Source organism: Phyllostomus hastatus, unplaced genomic scaffold (assembly GCF_019186645.2).
Source record: "Phyllostomus hastatus isolate PE091 unplaced genomic scaffold, TTU_PhHast_1.1 phas_contig_196, whole genome shotgun sequence".
NCBI classification, from domain to species: Eukaryota; Metazoa; Chordata; class Mammalia; order Chiroptera; family Phyllostomidae; genus Phyllostomus; species Phyllostomus hastatus.
In genome coordinates, this window is record NW_025333709.1 from 24,316,800 (window position 1) to 24,337,527 (window position 20,728).

General features: G+C 37.8%; 1 protein-coding gene across 10 annotated transcripts in view; it reads left to right on the forward strand.

Annotated features, from left to right (window-relative positions):
* Positions 1–20,728, forward strand: part of N4BP2 (NEDD4 binding protein 2) — a 101,816-nt gene that overhangs the window by 73,054 nt on the left and 8,034 nt on the right. For all 10 annotated transcript variants that reach the window (XM_045834140.1, XM_045834145.1, XM_045834146.1 and 7 more), the window contains 3 exons: positions 7,627–7,765; positions 14,054–14,242; positions 15,374–15,542. In XM_045834140.1, coding sequence (XP_045690096.1) covers positions 7,627–7,765; positions 14,054–14,242; positions 15,374–15,542 — 497 coding nt within the window. The remainder of the gene's footprint in view (positions 1–7,626; positions 7,766–14,053; positions 14,243–15,373; positions 15,543–20,728) is intronic.

Below are 20,728 nucleotides of genomic sequence, written 5' to 3' on the forward strand. Positions count from 1 at the left end.
TTGAGCCCTGGCTGGCGTAGCTCAGTGGATTGAGCACGGGCTGGGAACTAAAGTGTCTCAGGTTCGATTCCCAGCCAGGGTACATTCCTGGGTTGCAGGCCATAAGCCCCAGCAACTGCACATTGATGTTTCTCTCTCTCTCTCTCTCTCTCTCTCTCCCCCCCCACACACTTCTCTCCCAAAAAATGGATGAATAAAATCTTAAAAAAAAAAAAAAAGATTCTCTCTTTGTCTTTCATCTTGGGTAATGTAATTATGATGTGCCTTGGTGTGTTCCTCTTTGGGTCCAACTTCTTTGGGACTCTGAGCTTGCTGGACTTCCTGAAAGTCTGTTTTCCTTTGCCAGACTGAGGAAGTTCTATTTCATTATTTGTTCAAATAAGTTTTCTATTTCTTGCTCTTCTCCTTCTGGCACCCCTGTGATTTGGATGTTGGTACATTGGGAATGTCCCAGGGCTCCTAATTTTATCCTTTTTTTGGAATTTTTTTTTCTTTTTGCTCTTGTGATTGAATGCTTTTTTCTTCCTTATGTTCCAAATTGTTGATTTGATTCCCAGCTTCATCCCATCTACTGTTGGTTCCCTATAAAATTGTCCTTTATTTCTCTTGTGACTTCTTCATTTTTGATTGGATCATTTGCTGTTGAAGTACCCACTGAGTTCCTTGAGCATCCTCGTAAACAGTGTTTTGAACTCCATATCTGGTAGGTTGCTCATCTCCATTTCATTTAGTTCTTTTCCTGGAGTTTTGTTCTGTTCCTTCATTTGGGCCATATTTCTTCTCAATTTGGCAGCCTTCCTGTGTTTGAATTATTAGGTAGAGCTGCTTTGACTCCGTGTCTTAGTAGTGTGGCCTGTTGTAGAAAAGGCACCTGTAAATTTTGTTGGGTGGAGCCTTAGGTAATTGCCAGATGGGGCAACCAGTTTCACTGCTTTGTGGCTCTGTGTGGGGAAGGGCTTAGAGAGGGGACAATGCCTCTGCCTGGCCTCTGGTGATTGCCTGGGAGAAAGCTGTGTCCTGGTACTCGTCCTGTTGCCAGTCACTTAACTTTCTCCCCTTCTCCCCATATGTCATTTGTGCCCTTCCAGCTGTTGCTCTGGTGCTGAATCCCAGAGGGGGGAGGTCTGAGTGAGTCCTAAGTCCATTGTGGGCCCTTTAAGAGGAGTCTCTTGAGAATCCCACAGTTTCTTCCACCAGCCCAACCCCCACTGGTTTTTACAATGAGAAGTTATGGGGACTTATTTTCCTGGTTCTGGAACCCTGGGCTGGGTGGTCAGGTCTGAGGCTGGGGTCACTTGGTACAGAGATATGCCTCCTGATTTTTATCCACCATACATGAATGTGAGACTGCCGGTTCCACTGCTTCTCAGTGCCACTCCGAGCCTCTGTGCCTCTCCACAACTCTCCATGCCTCTCTGCATCTCTGCCCCTCCTACCCACATGGATGAATGTGGCTTCTTTAAATCCTTGGTTGTCAGACTTCCATAAAGCTTGATTTTCTGACGAATCTGGGTGATACTTGTTTTCTAGTCTAGTTGTAATTTTTGCTGTAGTTATGCATGGAGACGAAGTGTGTTTACCTATGCCTCCATTTTGGCTGGAAGTGTACTTTAAAATATTTTAATTCTAATGGGTATGGCCTGGTGTCCCATTGTGTTTTTTTTTTTAAGATTTTATTTATTTATATTTATTTTTAGAGAGGGAAGGGAAGGAGATAGAGAGAGAGAGAGAGAGAGAGAAACATCAATGTGCGGTTGCTGGGGGTTATGGCCTGCAACCCAGGAATGTACCCTGGCTGGGAATCGAACCTGGGACACTACATTGTGTTTTTTTTAAATACTAAAAAAAATTTTAAATTACAGTTGACATATATTATATTAGTTTCAGGTACATAATATAGTAATTAGATATTTATATAATGTAGGAGGAAGTTACTCCAGTAAGTCTAGTACCCATTTGGCACCATACATAGTTATTACAATATTATTGACTATATTTCCTATGCTGTACATTTTATTTTAAAGACTCTTCTATTCCATTGAACTATTTGTTTGGGCCTGGATTTCCACTATATTGTTTTAATTGTTGTAGGGTTATAGTGTGTTTTGATGTTTGGTATGTTAGGAATGCTTCTGGTTTGAATAATACTTTATTTATTTGTTTATTTATTTATTTATAAGCCGAATGCCTATTTTGAATTTTTTTTTAAAGATTTTATTTATTTATTTGTAGAGAGGGAAGGGAGGGAGAAAGAGAGAGAAACATCAATGTGCGGTTGCTGGGGGTCATGGCCTGCAACCCAGGCATGTACCCTGACTGGGAATCGAACGAATAATACTTTTATTCTTACGAATTTTTTAAATTCTTACTTTAGCTAGACTTTTAAATAGCTGCTTTCTTAAGACCCTTGAGACTCTAATATAAATTTTCTCTTTAGTTTATTAGTATATCCTGGCAATCACAATAATAGATTTTTGGAATAAAATGTACTTTACCTTCAGATTTTTATTTAATTCAGTAAAGGAATTGATTTCAGGATTTTTGCAACAGTAATTAAATGTGATTATTCTTCCTGTACTATTTGACAAGACTGCTGTTTTTCTCTGTGCCCTGGAAAGTTTGAATAAATTGATACCTCGAATATTCTGGGATTGTGCCTTTTCAGGGAGAAGGTTTTTAGAACCTTTCATAGTCTTTTTAAGATTGTTGCTTTATCCAGATGTTTGTTTTTCAGTCTTTTCTGGTCATTTGTTTTATGGGAAATCATCAATTTTACTTTGGTTTTCAAGTTTATTATTGTTAAGTGACATATAATACTTTTATAATTAAAAATATTATTTTGTAATTGATCATATTCCTTTTTTCCCCCTAACATTCTTTTCTTCACTTTTTCTCTGTTTTTGCTGTTCATTAGATTGGCCCTTTTAAAGAACAAATTCTTGGTTTATTGATGAAAGATTTTTGTTTTATGTTTTATTGATGAAAGATTTTTGTTTTATGTTCTCTAGTCATTGTTATTTTATTTTTGATGATTCCTTTTTATTTTTGATGGTTTCTTTCTCTTAAAATTTGTTCAAATATTTTAAACTGTTTGGTTAGTATGTTTCCTTTTAGTGTTAAATAACAAATACATTTAAGGGTACGACTTTTTCTTTGTGTAATATTTTGATTTTGATATATATACTATCGTCATTTTCATTATTTTCTCAATAATCTCTAATTTGGTTTGATTTTTCTCATTTATCCAAGAGTTTTTAATTTCCTAAATGGCTTGATGGCTTTGGTGGTGGTGGTAGGGAGAGGGTTATTATCTATTTTGTTTGTTGCATTGAGGTACAAGAATGTGGCCTAGAGAGTTCTACTTTTCAGAATTTGAGATTTTCTTCGTGATTTAATACTATTAGTGTTTATACATGAAAGTGCTTTTGAAAAAGAATCATTTCTTATTCTTTGCTGACTATGCAGAGTTCTAAATATGTCACTTAAATCAAGTTTTTAATGTATTATTCCAATCCACAATTTCCCTGTTTTTTTTTCCAAATACAAGCAAAAGGTTATTTAGAAAGTCAGAGAAAGAGCAAGAGCACTCCCTATTTATTTATTTTTTGCTACCTAACTTGATATTTTCTTAGTTATGTGTTAAAATCTCTCAAAGTGCTGGCATGTGGCATCCCTCTCTTATGGGGACCTGGGGGCAAGATGACTTGATGTGAAACAACCCAGAGTTAGGGTTCCCTAAGTCAGGTACGGGGACTGAGTGAGTACAGCCTTCTTGGGAATACCCAGTGTGATTGGTCAGTCAGGCCCCTCAGGGTAGGTTGCCCCCACTAGCCTGCCAAGAGCTGGATAATTTTCTTAGCAACAGCTTCAGCTTCACTTGGTAAGAAGGCAGGTTGGTTCAGTTACTGCAGTATATGTCTGAGGTGTAATGTCTTAGGGCTGTACGCTTCAAACAACCCCAGTGGTGGAGAATGGCTTGCAGCCCCCTTGAACCAGATGATTTTAAGAGCTAGTTAGAATGTGGATAATTGTTGGCAGCTTCCAGCCCACAAAAACTGTTTTGTGAGTTAAATGTTGAACATATCTGAGACAGCAAGATGAGAGGGAGGCCTAACTGGGAATTTGGTAGTCCCAAATGGTGCTCCCTCAAGGGTTGTCTTTAATAAATTGAAACTAGTAAAATATTGCATTATTTTGATATGAGTTATCACAGTTCAGAAATATTGTGGGGAGGAATTTTAAAATAAACTTTTAATCTGTTTTGCAACTGACTGTTCTTTTTAAAAAATATGTATTTTATTGATTATGCTATTACATTTGTCTCATTTCCCCCCCTTCATTCCCCTCCACCCTGCACACCCCCTCCCACCCACATTCCCCCCCTTTAGTTCATGTTCAGGTGTCATACTTATAAGTTCTTTGGCTTCTACATCTCCCATACTATTCTTACCCTCCCCCTGTCTATTTTCTACCTGCCACCTGTGCTACTTATTCTCTGTCCCTTTTCCCCTCTCTGCTCCTCCCACTCCCCTGTTGATAACCCTCCATGTGACCTCCATTTCTGGGGTTCTGTTCCTGTTCTAGTTGTTTGCTTAGTTTGTTTTTGTTTTTGTTTTAGGTGTGGTTGTTAATAGTTGTGAGCTTGCTGTCATTTTACTGTTCATATTTTTATCCTTTTCTTAGATAAGTCCCTTTAACATTTCATACAATAAGGTCTTGGTGATGATGAACTCCTTTAACTTGACCTTATCTGAGAAGCACTTTATCTGCCCTTCCATTCTAAAGGAAAGCTTTGCTGGATAGAGCAATCTTGGATGTAGGCTCTTGCCTTTCATGACTTGTAATGCTTCTTTCTAGCCCCTTCTTTCCTGTAAGGTCTTTTTTTGAGAAATCAGCTGAGAGTCTGATGTGAACTCCTTTGTAGATAACTGCCTCCTTATCTCTTGCTGCTTCTAGGATTCTCTCCTTCATTTTAATCTTGGGTAATGTAATTATGATGTGCCTTGGTGTGTTCCTTTTTGGGTCCAACTTCTTTGCAACTCTTTGAGCTTCTTGGACTTCCTGGAAGTCTATTTCCTTTGCCAGATTGGGGAAGTTCTTCTTTATTATTTGTTCAAATAACTTTTCCAGTTGTTGCTTTTCCTCTTCCCCTTCTGGTACCCCTATAATTCGATGTTGGAACATTTAAAGATGTCCTGAAGGTTCCTAAGCCTCTCCTCATTTTTTTGAATTCTTGTTTCTTCATTCTTTTTTGATTGGATGTTTCTTCCTTCTGATCCACTCCATTGATTTGAGTCACAGTTTTCTTAACATCACAATTGGTTCCGTGTACATTTCCCTCTATTTCACTCAGTGTAGCCTTCATTTTTTCATCCAATTTGCGACTATATTCAGCCAATTCTGTGAGCATTCTGATCACCAGTGCTTTGAACTGTGCATCTGATAGGTTGGCTAACTCTTCGTTGTTTAGTTGTATTTGTTCTGGAGCTTTGATCTGTTCTTTTGTTTGGGCCATTTTTTTTTGTCCTGATGCGCCTGTTACGTAGTGAGGGGTGGAGCCTTAGGTGTTCACCCAGGCAGGGCAACCCACATCGCTGTGTTGTGACACTGTTTGCAGGGAAGGGGTCTGAGAAGGAACAATGGCACTCGCTCTGCTCTCTGCTGGATTTCAGTCTCTTCCTCCACTACCCACAAGCAAAGTGGGCCCCTCTGGTGCTGATTCCTGGGTGGGTGGGTTTGTGTATGTTCTAGGACCCTGTGGGTCTAGCCAGTGAACTCTCCTGTGAGGCTGGGAGTCTCTCCCTGTGTGTCAACCCCCACAGGTGTTTTCGGTTGGTATTATGAGGCTTTATTTCTCCATGCTGGGACCCTGGGTTGTGTGGTCTGTCTCGGTCCCCAGTTTTGCCTGGTTTATCTGCACATGAATGTGGGACCGTCCAGCTGCCTTGTGTGTCATGCTCCTCCACAATCCACTGCTTCACTGGGTCTCCCTGCTGCTGCCTTGCATGCACCTGGGGTCCACCAGCTACCCTGCCTTGATCCCTCTCTGTCCCAGCTCCCTGACTCCGCCCCTCCTACTGGTCTGGATGAATATGTCTGCTTAACTCCTTGGTTGTCAGACTTCCATACGGTTCAATTTTCTGTCAGTTCTTGTTTTTTGTTTCTAAATTGTTGTTGTCCTTATTTTGGTTGTGTGAGGAGGCATGGTATGTCTACCTATGCTTCCATTTGGCTCGAAGTCCAAAAAAAATTTTTTAAGTATATTTTATTGATTATGCTATTACAGTTGTCCCAGTTTTTTTCCCTTTGCTTACGTCTGTCCGGTACCCCTCTTCCCTCCAACAATCCCCTCCCCACTTAGTTCATGTCCATTGGTTGTGTGTGTAAGTTCTCAAAAATATTTCTTAGTAGTCATTTCATTATCTGGCCATTGGCAGGAATCCGAGGCATAAATAATCTGAAAAATGAACAGTATAAAATTATTTATAATTTTCTTTGGAATGAATGTTTGCAGATGTTAACATGAGTGTTTCAGATGTTTGTCAATTTCTAGAATTTAATACTACAGATAATACAGTATCACCATGAAAACATGCCCGAATAATGTAGGGGTGAGAGGTGGGATATTGTTTAACTTTTTCTTTCTGTATCTGGCTTAGATTTCTTTGTCTAAAACCCTATGGCGTAAGTAAAAAGTGATGTTGAACCCAATAAAAATATCGGTTTAAAGATCTATTGTCTGTGTTTGATAATTTAAGGAAACAAACTCTGTGTGAATAAGAGATTTACAGGGTATTAGGTGATAAGATGAAAGATTTGTTATGGATAATTTACCTGGAATAAAAGATCAGAAAATGAATTCATTATCAATATATACCTTTTGGTATTAATTTTTTATAATATATTTTTAAGCCTTCAGGCTGGCGTAGCTCAGTGGATTGAGCGCGGGCTGGGAACCAAAGTGTCCCAGGTTCGATTCCCAGCCAGGGTACATTCCTGGGTTGCAGGCCATAACCCCCAGCAACTGCACATTGATGTTTCTCTCTCTCTCTCTCTCTCTCTCTCTCTGCCCCTCCCTCCCTCCCTTCCCTCCCTAAAAATAAATAAAAATCTTAAAAAATATATATATTATATATATATTTATATATAAATATATATATATTTATTTATATAAATCTTTGCCCAAGGATACTATTATTGATATCAGAGAAAGGGGGCATGGAGAGAGATAGAGAGAGACATTGATGTGAGAGAGAAACATCAATCAGTTGCCTTTCATATGCGCCCTGACTGGGGACCCAACCTGCACTTTAGGCATGTGCCTTGACTGGGAACTGAACCCGCAATATTTCAGTGCACAGGAGGATGCTCCAACCAACCCAGTCACCTGGCCAGGACGGTATTCATTTTTAAAACCAGTTTGATAGCCTATACCTTGACAGTTTCTCTGTGGTCATTTTTGAGTCTTTGTGATACATGATGAGCTTTTAATTTCAATGTTTAAAACTTAAAAAGTTAGTCATTTTTTTGTCTTCTGAAATGTTTGAAGGATTGCTTATGTAAATGTTTCCACATAACTTTTATTTTCATTTATTGACATTGTATTTGTACTTAATGTCTTTACAGCTATTCATTAGAACAGACAGTGCAATTTTTAAACTGTGTTTTTGAAGGAGACCCTGTAAAAACAGTTGTAGCACAAGAGTTTGTTCACCAAAATGAGAATGTCACTTCTTATACTGCACAGAAGTCTAAGGAGAAAAAGGTACAGAATTACTTACTTTTTCCTATAATAATTGTCTATGAAAATATAATAAATTTATTGAAATAATTTGATGATTATTTCTCACCATTTTGACTAGATTGGAAATTTAACCACCAATTGCATATTTGGTTTAGAATGTCTGTTTACGCAAAATAATGAATTTATAGCTGATTGTTTTTTCCTTCCGTGTCATTGTCATTGTGTATAAGCACTTGAATTTCTGAAAGTTTTTGTGTGTACACTCTACATATCAAAGTATGAGGCTTAATTGAATAGCAGTGGGGTTGTGATATGATGGGTCATGGGCTGTAAATACGTGGGCAGGAATATTTAACTCTTTGAGAAATGGCCAAACTTCTTTCCAAAGTGGCTGCTCTATTTTACATTCCAATCAGCAGTGTGCGAAGGTTGCAATTTCTCCATATCTTCTCTGACAATTGTTATTCTCACTCTTCTTGATTATAGCCATCCTAGAAGGTGTGGTGTTGTACCTGGGATTTGTTTTAATCAGGCATGGTAGAACACTAAGGCATGGAGCTGCCTTGAAGGAAGAAGTTTATTACATGCACAGATCCCTAGTAACAAAAGGTCTGACCTGCCACCCAGGTTACATGGGGAAGCACCAGGGTTGGTCAGGAACCAGACTAAGTAGGTAAGACATGTGGGCAAGAGACTTTTTTGTGGTTTCTATGGGAAGAAATGGGTGAGGCAGGGTAAGCAGGTTTAGGATTGGCTAGTTTGAATAATCTCGGTAGGCTCTGGGGTGTGGGAACGGCTTGTCCTCAGTTTTCTGGTGCCTGCCCTAGGTGACTAGGGTGTGTTGATGGTGGCCCAGAAGGTGAGAATCTCCAAAGGAGGTCATTGGGATGTGGGCTCCAGATTTGTTGGTTTGCATATGTAAGATGCACTAGCAGGTGCATTGTTTGCTATCTCTGGGAATTCATTAACACCAGGGTGGGAGTGGAGTGCTGTTTCTCCAGGGATTAGCAAAGTCCCAGATGTCAAAGAATCAGAATTCAGGAAATAAAAGAAATGGTTAATATAGAAGTGATACCTGTTCTGATTTTGATTTCCCTGATGACTGGGAATGTTGAACATCTTTTCATGTGCTTATTGGCCATTTGTTTATCTTCTTTGAAGAAATGTCTATTTGTATCCTTTGTCCATTAAAAAAAAATTGGGGGGGGCGTGTAAGAGTTATTTATATACAATTTACAAAATTTTCTCCCATTCGGTTGTCTTCACTTTTTTTAATGGTGTCCTTTGAAAGACTAAAGTTTTAGATTTTGATGATGTGCTGTCATATCTAAGAAGCCATTGCCCAATCCAAGGTCATGAGATTTTTACCTAGTTTTTTCTAAAAGTTTTGTAGTTTTAGTGCTTACAGAGTAGCCCTTGAATCTTTTGTGAGTTAAATTTGTATACAGTGTGAGATAGAGGTCCAAGTTCATTCTTTTATGTGTGCATGTCCAGTTGTCATAGCACCACTTGTTGCAAAGACTCTTCCCAATGGATTTTCTTATCCCCCTGTTGACAGTGCATTGACTCTAAGTTTATTGCCACATTCTCAGTTCTATTCCATTGATCTGTATGCCTGTCATTGTATCATTACCACACTGTCTTGATTACTGTAACTTTGTGGTAAGTGTTGAAATTGGGAAGTGTAAGTTTCCAACTTTGTTCTTTTTTTAAGATTGTTTTGGCTGTTATGGTCCACTTACATTTCTATCTGAATTTTAGGATCACCTTGTCAATTTCTGCAAAGAAGCCAGATGGAATTTTTATGGAGATTGTGTTGAGTCTGTAGATCAATCAGATTGAGTTGTGTTGCCATACTTAATAATATTGTCTTCCAATTTGTGAACATGGAGAGTTTTTCAATTTATTTAGGTCTTAATTTCATTCAACAGGGTATTATAATTTTGAGTACTAAGTTTTGTATTATTTAAAATTTATTTTTAAATATTCTAAGACATAAATATTTTATTCTTTTTGATGCTATTGTAAATGGAATTGTTTATTTTATTTTTGGATTGTATAAGTGCATAGAAATATAATTGATCTTGTATATTCATCTTCTAATAGCTTTAGGGTTTAAAAAATTGTTTTTTGTAGATCTCTATCATTTTGCTATTCTTACTTACTAATAAGACCACTCAGGAATAATGTATATGTTCCCTTTTTTCTTTGAACATTTCACCATCACTTAGTTGATATGTAGGACATAGGTAATTTTGATATTCATGTGACCTGTTAGTGCTGCTCATGGAGCAGGAACCAAGCCATAACACTGATGTCTGCATTCATCATGGATAGAGAGGTGCAGTATAGTGTAAGATGCAGAGAGCATATAAGATGATGATGATGAGGCCTGGAAGGCCAAACTGGGAATGAAGATTACTTCTTTTCTTTCCTGATAATAGAACAATGATCTGTGGATCACTGTGGTGACAGAGGAGGTGATGGGGAGAGGATATACTTACTCGAAGTTGTAGATGGTTGGAAATGTTGGAATCAGAAAAGGGGTTTTATGAGTTATGTGACTGCTGGCCAAAATGTAAACTTCAAGTTATTTTGGAGATTATTCTCAGTAAAAATCCTCTTAGATTTGTGAGCAGAAAAGTCTGTCTTTGATGTCCCAGGACTTTAAGGGACCACACAGATAATGATTTCAGGGAGTATCATGGAATCAGTAATGTTTGGTTTATCTGTTTTCAAGAAACTAACATTTAAATCTTTGTTTTATTAATACTTCTGCTTTTTCCTTTTAGTCTTTAATAAAATTTATGATTTGTTACCATAGGAATTGATTTTATTATTATAATACATCATGCTTTCAACAGAAGTAAGTGGTACTAATTAGGTGAATTCTTAGGAAGCATGTATTCCACTTGGCTCTTATTAATGAAATTATAGTAAACCACATCACTATGAAATAGATATAAAAATAAATTTTATGTTAAAAGAGAGTAGCTATTTGAGAAAGCATTCTCTTTATATACTGTTTTTTTTCTTTTTAAAAATAAGGAATGAAGGGTCTCTTCCCAGAAATCCAAATGTAATTTGCATTTTTTACTATGAACACCAACAGAGACTTTATTGCTATGAAGTATTTATATTCATAGTGTTAGTCATTGTGGGCTTTTCAAAGGTCATAAAAATTGTTTTTATAATCCCTTCCCTGGGATGCAAGCCATATACTTGTAGAATATTTAAACATTAATATGAAACAAGCTTGTGATTAAGTATTGGCAAGAGGGACATAAGGATGTAGGTTCTGTGAATATTCTGTGTCAGAGAGAGCCTTGTGTTCTTTCATAAAATAAGCTGGATATTGTTACAAAAATAAATTTGGTATCTATAGATTTTTGACTCTGGTAATGAGTTAGGAGTATGGTGATGACTTTATTTTATTTTAAATAATTATCCTCTCTTTAAAAAAAGTTTCTTTAACTCTTTCAAGCCTTTAGAGTTCTAGGGGTCACCCTGGCTGGTATGGCTCAATGGATTGAGTGCTGGCCTGTGAATCAGAAGATTGCCAGTTCAATTCCCAGTCTGGGTACATGCCTGGGTTGCAGGCCAGGTTCCTGATTAGGGGCGTGTGAGAGGCAAGCGATTGATATATCTCTTGCACATAGATGTTTCTCTCCCTCTCTTTCTCCCTCTCTTCCAAAAAAACAAACAAACAGACAAATAAATAGAATTCTAGGGTTCAAGTAAGCAAAATGTAATGAGTGAAAAATTATACAACCAACTATTGTTATATATTAGACACGTTCTTCCCAACATTTCTTAGCTTCTAAACCCCATTCACGGGCAGGAAATTTAAAAAAAAGTATTTTTTACATCAAATTAGCAATATATATTATGTAATACATACATGCAATGTTTTATAATATTTAACATAAATTATGAAACAATTTTAATTGTCACTTTTATTAAAGATTGTATTATAGAGTACATTATAATTATAATCCTTGATAATGTTTCTAATTTAATGACAATTTTCAGCTTTTAGAAATTTAACACATAACCTGCATTATTTAATTTACCTTCAATTAATTATGTCAGAAAAGCATGATTTGTTTAAGAAGTTGAAAATTATATTTTTGGGAGGATTTTGGATTTGAGTGTTCATAAAATGATAATTAAATTACTTGGTATGGCACCTGATACTTGCGATTCTTTTAAGCTTTCAGAAAATCAGCTCAAGCTGTGGCTGGTGTAGCTCAGTGGATTGAGTACCAAGAGGCGACTGATCAGTATTTCCTTCTCTTTCTGCCTCTCTAAAAATAAATAACTAAAATCTTGAAAAAAGAAAAAGAAAATCAACTCAAATCGTACTGAGTGATCCCCCCCTCCCCCAGAGGGCATGCTGAGGAGCATTAGCTTGCTGCTTGCAAGCGACATTTTGGAGGGCGTAATAAATGGAGGCCAAATTGGATATAGAAGTCATGTAGTTTGTTGGTTTCTTTTTTGAATGCTAACTTTTGATAGTTTAGAGACATCTGGATGTGCTGTATAAGCATTTTCTTCAGAAATATGGAATCTTCTATTTGGTGGAGAGCATTGAGGCAAATTTGCATAATTATTTCTATTACCTTGTGTTCTAAGTTAGAGTTACTTTTTCTTCTTTAATATAAGGGTTTATTGTGGATAACAATTGCTTAAAAGATAATTTTCCAAAAGTTGAGAACGTCATCACTACCATAGTAGCTAGTTGGTGGGCACCTGATTGAAAACTCCTATAAATCCACTTACAATTTTTGCTACTTACCAGGCGTAGTCACTACACATGCCCTTCTGGTTTAAAAAGAATATTATTCAAATATTTTATCGATTGTTTTAAAAATTTTATTGGGGTAACATTGGTAACCAAAATATATAGGTTTCAAATTACAGTTCTATGATGCATCTGTAAATTGCATTGTGTGTTGACCACCCAAAGTCAAGTCTCCATCCATCACCATATATTTGACCCACTTTACCCTTTACTACCCTCCCTAACTCCATTTTTCCTCTAGTGGTTACTGTTGTCTGTGTGTATGAGTTTTTTTTACGGTCTTAGTAGTTCCTTTGTTGCTTTAAGTTTTATATCCCATATATGAGTGAAATCCTAAGGTTTTTGGCTTTTTTTATCTGACTTATTTTGCTTAGCATGATATTTTCAATATCCATCTGTGTTGTTGCAAATGGCAGTAGTACCTTTCCTTATGACTGAGTAGCATTCATTGTATATAAGTCCATCTCTATCCAATTGTCTATCAAAGGACACTTTGGTGGTTTCCTTGTCTTGGCCACTCTGAATAATGCTGAAATGAACATAGGGGTAAATATATCTTTATGAATAAATATTTTCAAATTTTGGGGGGTAGATACCTAGAAGAAGGGTTGCTGGGTCATATGGTAACTATTCTTAATTTTTTGAGGAGCCTGCCTACTGTTCCATAGTGTCTCTACCAGTTTACATTCCCACCAGCAGTGAATGAAGGTTCGTTCCTTTTTCTCCACAGTCTTTCCAACATTTGTTATTACAAATGTCTTTTTGATTGATAAGAGCTATTTTCACAAATACAAGATGGTGTCTCATTATAGTTTCAATTTACATATCTCTAATAGCTAGTGAAGTTGAACATCTTTTCATATATCTCTTGGACATTTGTTTATCTTTGGGGAAGTGTCATTTTAGGTCCTCTGCCCATTTATGAGTGGATTATTTTGTTATTGAGTTGTATAAAAACTATAAATTGAAACATGTTATCACTAGCCTGGACCAGTGTGGTTCAGTTGGTTGGTTGTCATCCTGCAAAGTGAGGGGTCACTGGTTCATTTCCGCTAAGAGCACATACCTGAGTTGCTGGTTTGGTCCCTGGTCAGGGTGTGAGCAAGAGACAACCGATCAATGTTATTAATATTTCTATCTCTCAGCTTCTCCCTCCCTTCCACCCTTTCTAAAAATAAGTAAATAAAGTCTTTCCAAAAAAAAAAGAAGAAGAAGAAGAAAAGAAATATGCTATCACTAAAAAAAAAAGTAAGGAAAAAGAAATACGCCATTATTACCTTCAGTGACTGGACCCCTTTGAATGGGTTTACAAACTAAACTTTGAAAAATTTTGCATAAGTCACCAAGTGCATAACTTAACTAGATAGATACTGGGGAGATATGTCTCTTTTCTAAGAAGAAAGATGAAAAATAATAGAGCCTAGTTTTTGTATATATTTTTCTGAAGGTAAAGCCTGTATTTTCTGCTTTCTCTGTATTGTTCTCAATTGGGTAATGTCTTACAGGCAAAGAAATCGAAAGAGCCTGAAGATACACCAAGTGAATCATCCTTCCAGGATTTTGTGTACCCTGACTATGATGACTACCGGGCAGAGGCCTTCCTGCACCAACAGAAGAGGATGGAATGCTACGGCAAGGCAAAAGAAGCTTATCGAATGGGGAAAAAAAATGTTGCCACATTTTATGCTCAGCAGGTAAGAAGGAAAACTGATCATTGTTTTTTTTTCTTTGTCACCTATGATGTCTGAATAATCTTGAAGCGGATACTTGTATTGTAACTAGGTTAAGTTATCCTGGGGAATGTAGATTGCATAAGTGACATAGGTATCTTGATATATAAGAAATGTATGGTTCTGAGAATTTCATCTCCTTTGAAATTAAATGCTCAATTTCTGTGGTTGCTTTTGCATTTATAGTTTACATGAATTGCTGTTTATTTTGACAGTCTATATTTTCTTTTAGGTTAGATTCTCTCACATGGTACTACTTTTAAACAGTAAGTCTTCTGGAGGAAAGATAGCAGAATGTTAATATTGGCCATCTCAGGGTGGGATTATAGGGGTCTTGTGCTTTATATCATTTTTGAATTTTTGGTAATGTATTGCTTTTATAGTCAGAAAGAAAGTTACATTAATGTTTTTCAGGGAAGTAAAATACCTGCTCAGTTCATTTGGCATAGTATTACAAGAAACCTGCCTGATTTACTTTTTATTTTTGTGGTTCCATATGGCTTACTTTTTGTGATTGAGCAGAGAAAGTTATCAAGCTGGTGTAACCCTGTGGGCCCAAATAACAAACTTTGAGGGCTTCAAAAGGGATGGGACTCTGGCCCTGGCCTGCGTGGCTCCATTGGTTGGTTGTTGTCCTGCAGTCCAAAAGGCTGGAGATTTGATTCACATGCCCGGGCTGCAGGTTCAGTCCCCAGTGGTGTTTCTCTCTCACATCGATGTTTCTGTCCTCTTTCTCCCTCCCTTTGCCTCTTTCTAGAATCAGTAAAAGAAAAAAAAGAAAGGGGTGAAACTCGGGATTATGAAAGGATAAACCACTGGATTCCTTCTTGAGATGGGTGGTGTTTGTTTTAGTTTCTGTTTTCTGCGAGTTTTGGATCAGAAAATAAGTTAGAAATGATTTAGGAGTTTGAGAACTTTATCATCCACCAAAATAAATTTTGGTGCATTCTTACATATTTAAATGCATTACATTAAAAAAATTTTAGATTAGTTGTTCCCTTTTTTGTGCTACCTTGTATGTGGGTCACTGTTTTTTCATTGCCTAGCAAATAGCAAATATACAAGTGTTTTTTACTGGTATGTTTATAATTGAAGGGTAGTCTCCATGAGCAGAAGATGAAAGAAGCCAATCACCTTGCTGCCATGGAGATCTTTGAGAAAGTCAATGCCTCCCTGCTGCCGCAGAATGTTTTAGACCTTCATGGACTGCATGTGGATGAAGCTATAGAACATTTGATGGCAGTTTTACAGCAGAAAACTGAAGGTAGGGCTATGAAAATGACAGATGTTCAATACAAAGTAAGTCTTTGCTTATATTAGTATCAATCGCAAATCAGGAGAGTCTGAATGTGCAGGCTGAGGAGATCTGTGCCCCATTTATAGATGTTTATATTAGGCTTATTCTTCAAGGGAACCTTTTTAGAAAAGGGTTGTCATTGGCATGGCCATGAACCTTTTATTTCCCAATTTTATTCTGTTTGCGTTCCTCTGATGTGTTTGTTAAAGGAAGGGCATAGTGTAATCTAGGAATCCCGAGACTTAAAAGTGGTACCTTTCAGGAATATTACACATCTTGTTCATTAGACATTTATTAAAGCTAATAGATATTTGTTAGGTGTCAGCTGTTCCATAGGCGGTTAATAAAACACAGAAGTAAATAAGGTGATAGAGTTAGGTGATAGAAGTAAATAAGGTGATAGTTACAGAACTATCACGAAAGGCAGACTTTGAGTTTTCACGTTATGGTGGTACTCCGTTTTCCCTTTCTGCTTGTACTTCGTCTTTGCAGCTCAGCAGGGAAGGCCACTTCGTGCCTCTTATCTAGATTTTTCCTCTTCCTAGGACTTTGGATGAGGGTCTCTTTCATGTTTCCGTGTTTCGGTATCGTGTACTTCACATACATATAAGTGTCTTGTTGTCTTAGCAGCTTGTTTTCTTGTCATGACCAGAAGGTAGCACTTAGAAAAATTCAGACTGTTCAGTTACACAGACACTACTACTACACGTCATGCCCTTTCTTAACTAGTGCAGTGTTTTTGAATTCTCAGCTTGACTTTTCTTTATCTCCCTTTTATCATGGAGTCACAGAGCCCTTGCCTCCGTTCTTGCATTGTGGCCCCTTAGCCCTGCCTTGTCATCGACAGCTGTAGTGTTCTGGTCATTGATTTACATATATTTTAGAAAGCGTTACACTATACTTTGTCCAGATTTATTAACTCAGCACATATCACTTGTAATTAATTAAATATACTTGATTAAATATGATTGATATAAAAGGTAGAAAATTCATCCATCATAAAAAACATACTAAAAAGGTTACAGAGTAATATAATGAACATCTTAATACCTGTGTATCCCAGTAACAAGCAGTAAGATTTTACTTTACATTCTTCATGGTTTTTTTATTCCTTTTCTCTTTCTTCCCTACCTTTCTAGTGGAAATCAATGTCCTTTTGTTTGGTCTATGTCCTTCCTGCCCTTACTGTATGTGCATTCATACGTAGCCAGTCTGTAGTATTTTTTTGTGTGAGTTTTAAATAATGAATACACACCGTGTCACATCGTATCATCAGCCAAGCTGCTTATTTTATTTGCACCTACTACAGTGTTCGAGATTGCTTAGCTTGATCAACCTGGTTTTAACTGCTGTGTAGTATTCTGTGAATGCATCATAATGTATCATTCCTGTATGGTGGATGTTTAGTTATAATGAACTTCATTTTGCATGTCAGCATGTATGAGTACTCTTGTCATTTTTTCCTAGTTTTTTATATAGAAAAATTAAAAACCTACAGGGAAGTTGAAAGAACTGTACAATAAACACCCATATAGTCTTTACCTATATTGATTAGTTTTGGCCCCATTTGCTTAATCTCTGTAAAACTGCTTTATACTGAACCATTTGAAAAAAGTTGTTAAGCATTGTGGTACTTTACCTCTGAATACCTCACCTTGTTTATCGCTTGAGAACAAATTCATTCTCTTACATAATCACAATACCATTCTCACTTTTTTTAAAAAAGATTTTATTTATTTATTTTTAGAGAGAGGAAGGGAGGGAGAAAGAGAGAGAGAAACATCAATGTGTGGTTGCCTCTCACGTGGCCCCCACTGGGGACATGGCCTGCAACCCAGGCATGTGCCCTGATTGGGAATTGAACCTACGATGCTTCAGTTCTCAGCACTTGCTCAATCCACTGAGCTATGCCAGCCAAGGCCCATTCTCACTTTTAAGACATTTAATTTAACATTGTTATAATAAATATTGCCCCATATACAGGCCATATTCAGTATCCATTGATAATCCTTGGCTAAATCAGTTATTTTATTGGTGATTGCAGATGGTGTTTTATAGTTTGTGGCCATTCCATGTTATTAGCAGATGTTCTTTGATGAAGGACAGGATTCCACTCCTCCAATTGTTTTTATTGTTGTTGTTTTTATATTTTAAAATTATATTTTATTGATGCTATTATAGCTGTCCTGATTTTTCCCCCTTTACCCTCTCCCACTCAGTACCCCCGGTCCCTTAGGCCATACCCCTACCATGGTTCATGTCCCTGGGCCATGCATATAAGTTTTTTGTTACTCCATTTCCTGTACTGTACTTTACATCCTCAAGGCTATTCTGTAATTTCCTATGTGTATTTGTTAATCCCCTCACCTCTTCACCCATTTCCCCATACCTTCTTCCCATCTGGCAACCATGAAAACACTCTCCACATTCATGATTCTGTCTCTTTTCTTCTTGGTTGCTTAGTTTGATTTTTAGATTCAATTGTTAGTAGATATGTAATTTTTGCCATTTTATTATTCATAGTTTTGATCTTCTTAAATAACTCCCTTTAACATTTCATATAATGATTTGGTAATGATGAACTCCTTTAGTGTTTTCTCGTCTGGGAAGCTCTTTGTTTGCTCTTCGATTCTCAGTGATAGCTTTGCTGGGTAGAACAAGCAGTCTTGGCTGCAGGCCCTTGCTCTTCATGACTTTGAATATTTCCTGCCAGTCCCTTCTAGCCTGCAAAGTTTCTTTTGAGAAATCAGCTGACAGTCTTACGGAGACTCCCCTGTAAGTAACTAACTTCTTTTCTCTTGCTGCTTTTAAGATTCTCTCTTTATCTTTAACCTTTGACATTTTAATTATGGTGTGTCTTGGAGTGGGCCTTTCTGCATCCATCTTGTTTGGGACTATGCTTCCTGGACTTGCATGTCTGGTAAAGGTACCAAATTAGGGAAGTTTTTCTTTCATTATTTTTTCAAATAGATTTCCAATTTCTTGCTCTTTTTTCCTTTCCTTCTGGCACCCCTATGAGGAGAATGTTGGAATTGAAGTTGTCTGAAAGCTGCTTACACTATCCTCATTTTTTTTGGATTCTTTTTTCTTCTTGTTGTTCTGATTGGTTGTTTTTGTTTCCTTATGTTCCAAATCATTTGGAATCATTGATTTGATTCTCAGATTCATCCACTCCACTGTTGTTTCCCTTTAAATTGTTCTTTATTTCAATTAGTGTATCCTTAGTTTCTGGTTGGATCTTTTTTATATTGCTGAGGTCCTCACTAAGTTCCCTGAGCATCCTCAATAAACCAGTGTTTTGAACTGTGCATCTGATAGGTCGCTTATCTCCATTTCCTTTAGTTCTTTTTCTGGAATTTTGATCTGTTCCTTCATTTGGGCCATGCTTCTTTGTCTTCTCATTTTGGCAGCCTCCCTGTGTTTGTTTCTGTGTATTAGGAAGAGTTGGCTTGACTTGTCATGTTTTGACAGTGTGGCCTGATGTAGTAGGTGTCCTGTAGGGTCCAGTGGCACAGCCTCCCCTATCACCCAAGCTGGGGACTTGAGGTGCACCCTGTGTGTGGGCCCAGTACACCCTTCTCTTGTGTAGTTGAGGCTTGGTTGCTGTTGGCAGATCAATGGGAGGGATTTACCCAGTCCAGTCAGCTGCCGGGATTGGCCATGACCACTTACCACCAACTTCCATCCTCTGTGGGAGCTATACAGGGGCAGGGTGATTGTGCTCTGATGTGGTCTGCAGCTGTCCACTGGGTGTACTGGTGCTCAGGTTTCCCAGGTGGTGCAGGCCAAGGTCAGTTCTCACCTTTGTTTTGCCCAGTACCAGTCTGCCTGAGCTAGAAAGCAATCTGAAATGGCTGCTACTTGTGCTGGGCTCAGAGATTCCCAGGCAAAGCCAAGCTGTGAATCTAGGCTGGCTGCTCCTAGTGCCGGGCCTGGGGATCGGGCCTGGGGATCGTGGAGGCTAACTCTTGCTTGTTTGAGAGGGTTTAGGCAGTTGTGAAGCATGAGCCAAGACCAGCCATTCATATGAAAAAGCAGATTGGTTGGGTCTGTAAGTTGGGTGGGGCAGAGTCTCTTGGGATCCCCAAGGTGGGGTCAAACAGCATTAGCCAGGTTGATGGAGTCTGGGATATGGCACCAGCTTGCTAACTATGTGGCTTTGTTGGGGGAGAGTTTAGAAAAGGGACAATGGCTTCTGCTTGCCTTTGATGCCAGACAATTCAGTTCTTCCCTTTATGCCACTGGGGCCTTTCAAGCTGCTACCCTGTTGCTGGAGCTCAGAGGAAATGAGTCTGAGTAGGTGAGTCTGTGTGTGGGTTCTTTAATAGGAAGTGCTTTGGGCTTCAGCCGTTTCTTTCACTGATTCAATCTCCTGCTGGTTTTTTGGCAGCCAGAAGTTGTGTGTACTTATCTTCCTGGCACTGAAATCCTGGGCTGGGAGGCCTGGTGTGGGACTGAGACTCCTTGCTCCTGAGATATCCTTCCCAAAATTTTATCTACTACATGTGGGCGAGGGACCAGCCTGTTCTGTGTCTGCCTCCCTCCCAGCAGTCTGAGTGGATGTGGTTTCTTTAATTCCATAGTTTCAGACTCTCTCTTCCTTCCTCTCTAAATTAATAAATATATCCTTGGGCAAGGATTAAAAAATAGGTCTTTCTGGCCTAGAATCTAGTCAGTGATGATTATTAAATCATTTATATAGAGAGCCTTTTCAACATTGAAAAAAACTTTTGAATAAAGACCGAATAAAGGGTAGGTATTTCATTTTGTAGATGAAGAAACTAGTTTTTAAAGTTTAATAAAATGGAAAATAGTAAGTGTTCATAGGGATGTGGAGAATTGCAACCCTCACATATTGCTAGTGGGTATGTTAAATGGTACAACTTCTATGGAAAATGTTGGCATCCCTCAAAAAGTTAAACATAGGGTTACCATAAGACCCAGCAGTTTTGCTCTTAGAGAATTAAAATCCATTTACACAAAAACTTGTACAAGGGTGTTTATAGTAACAAAAAAAGTGCAAACAGCCCAGATGCCCATCAGCTGATGAATGGACAAACAAATGTGGTGTATTTGCACAGTGGAACATTATTCAGCCGTGAAAATGAACACAGTACTGATACATGCGACTACATGGGTGAACCTTGCAAACA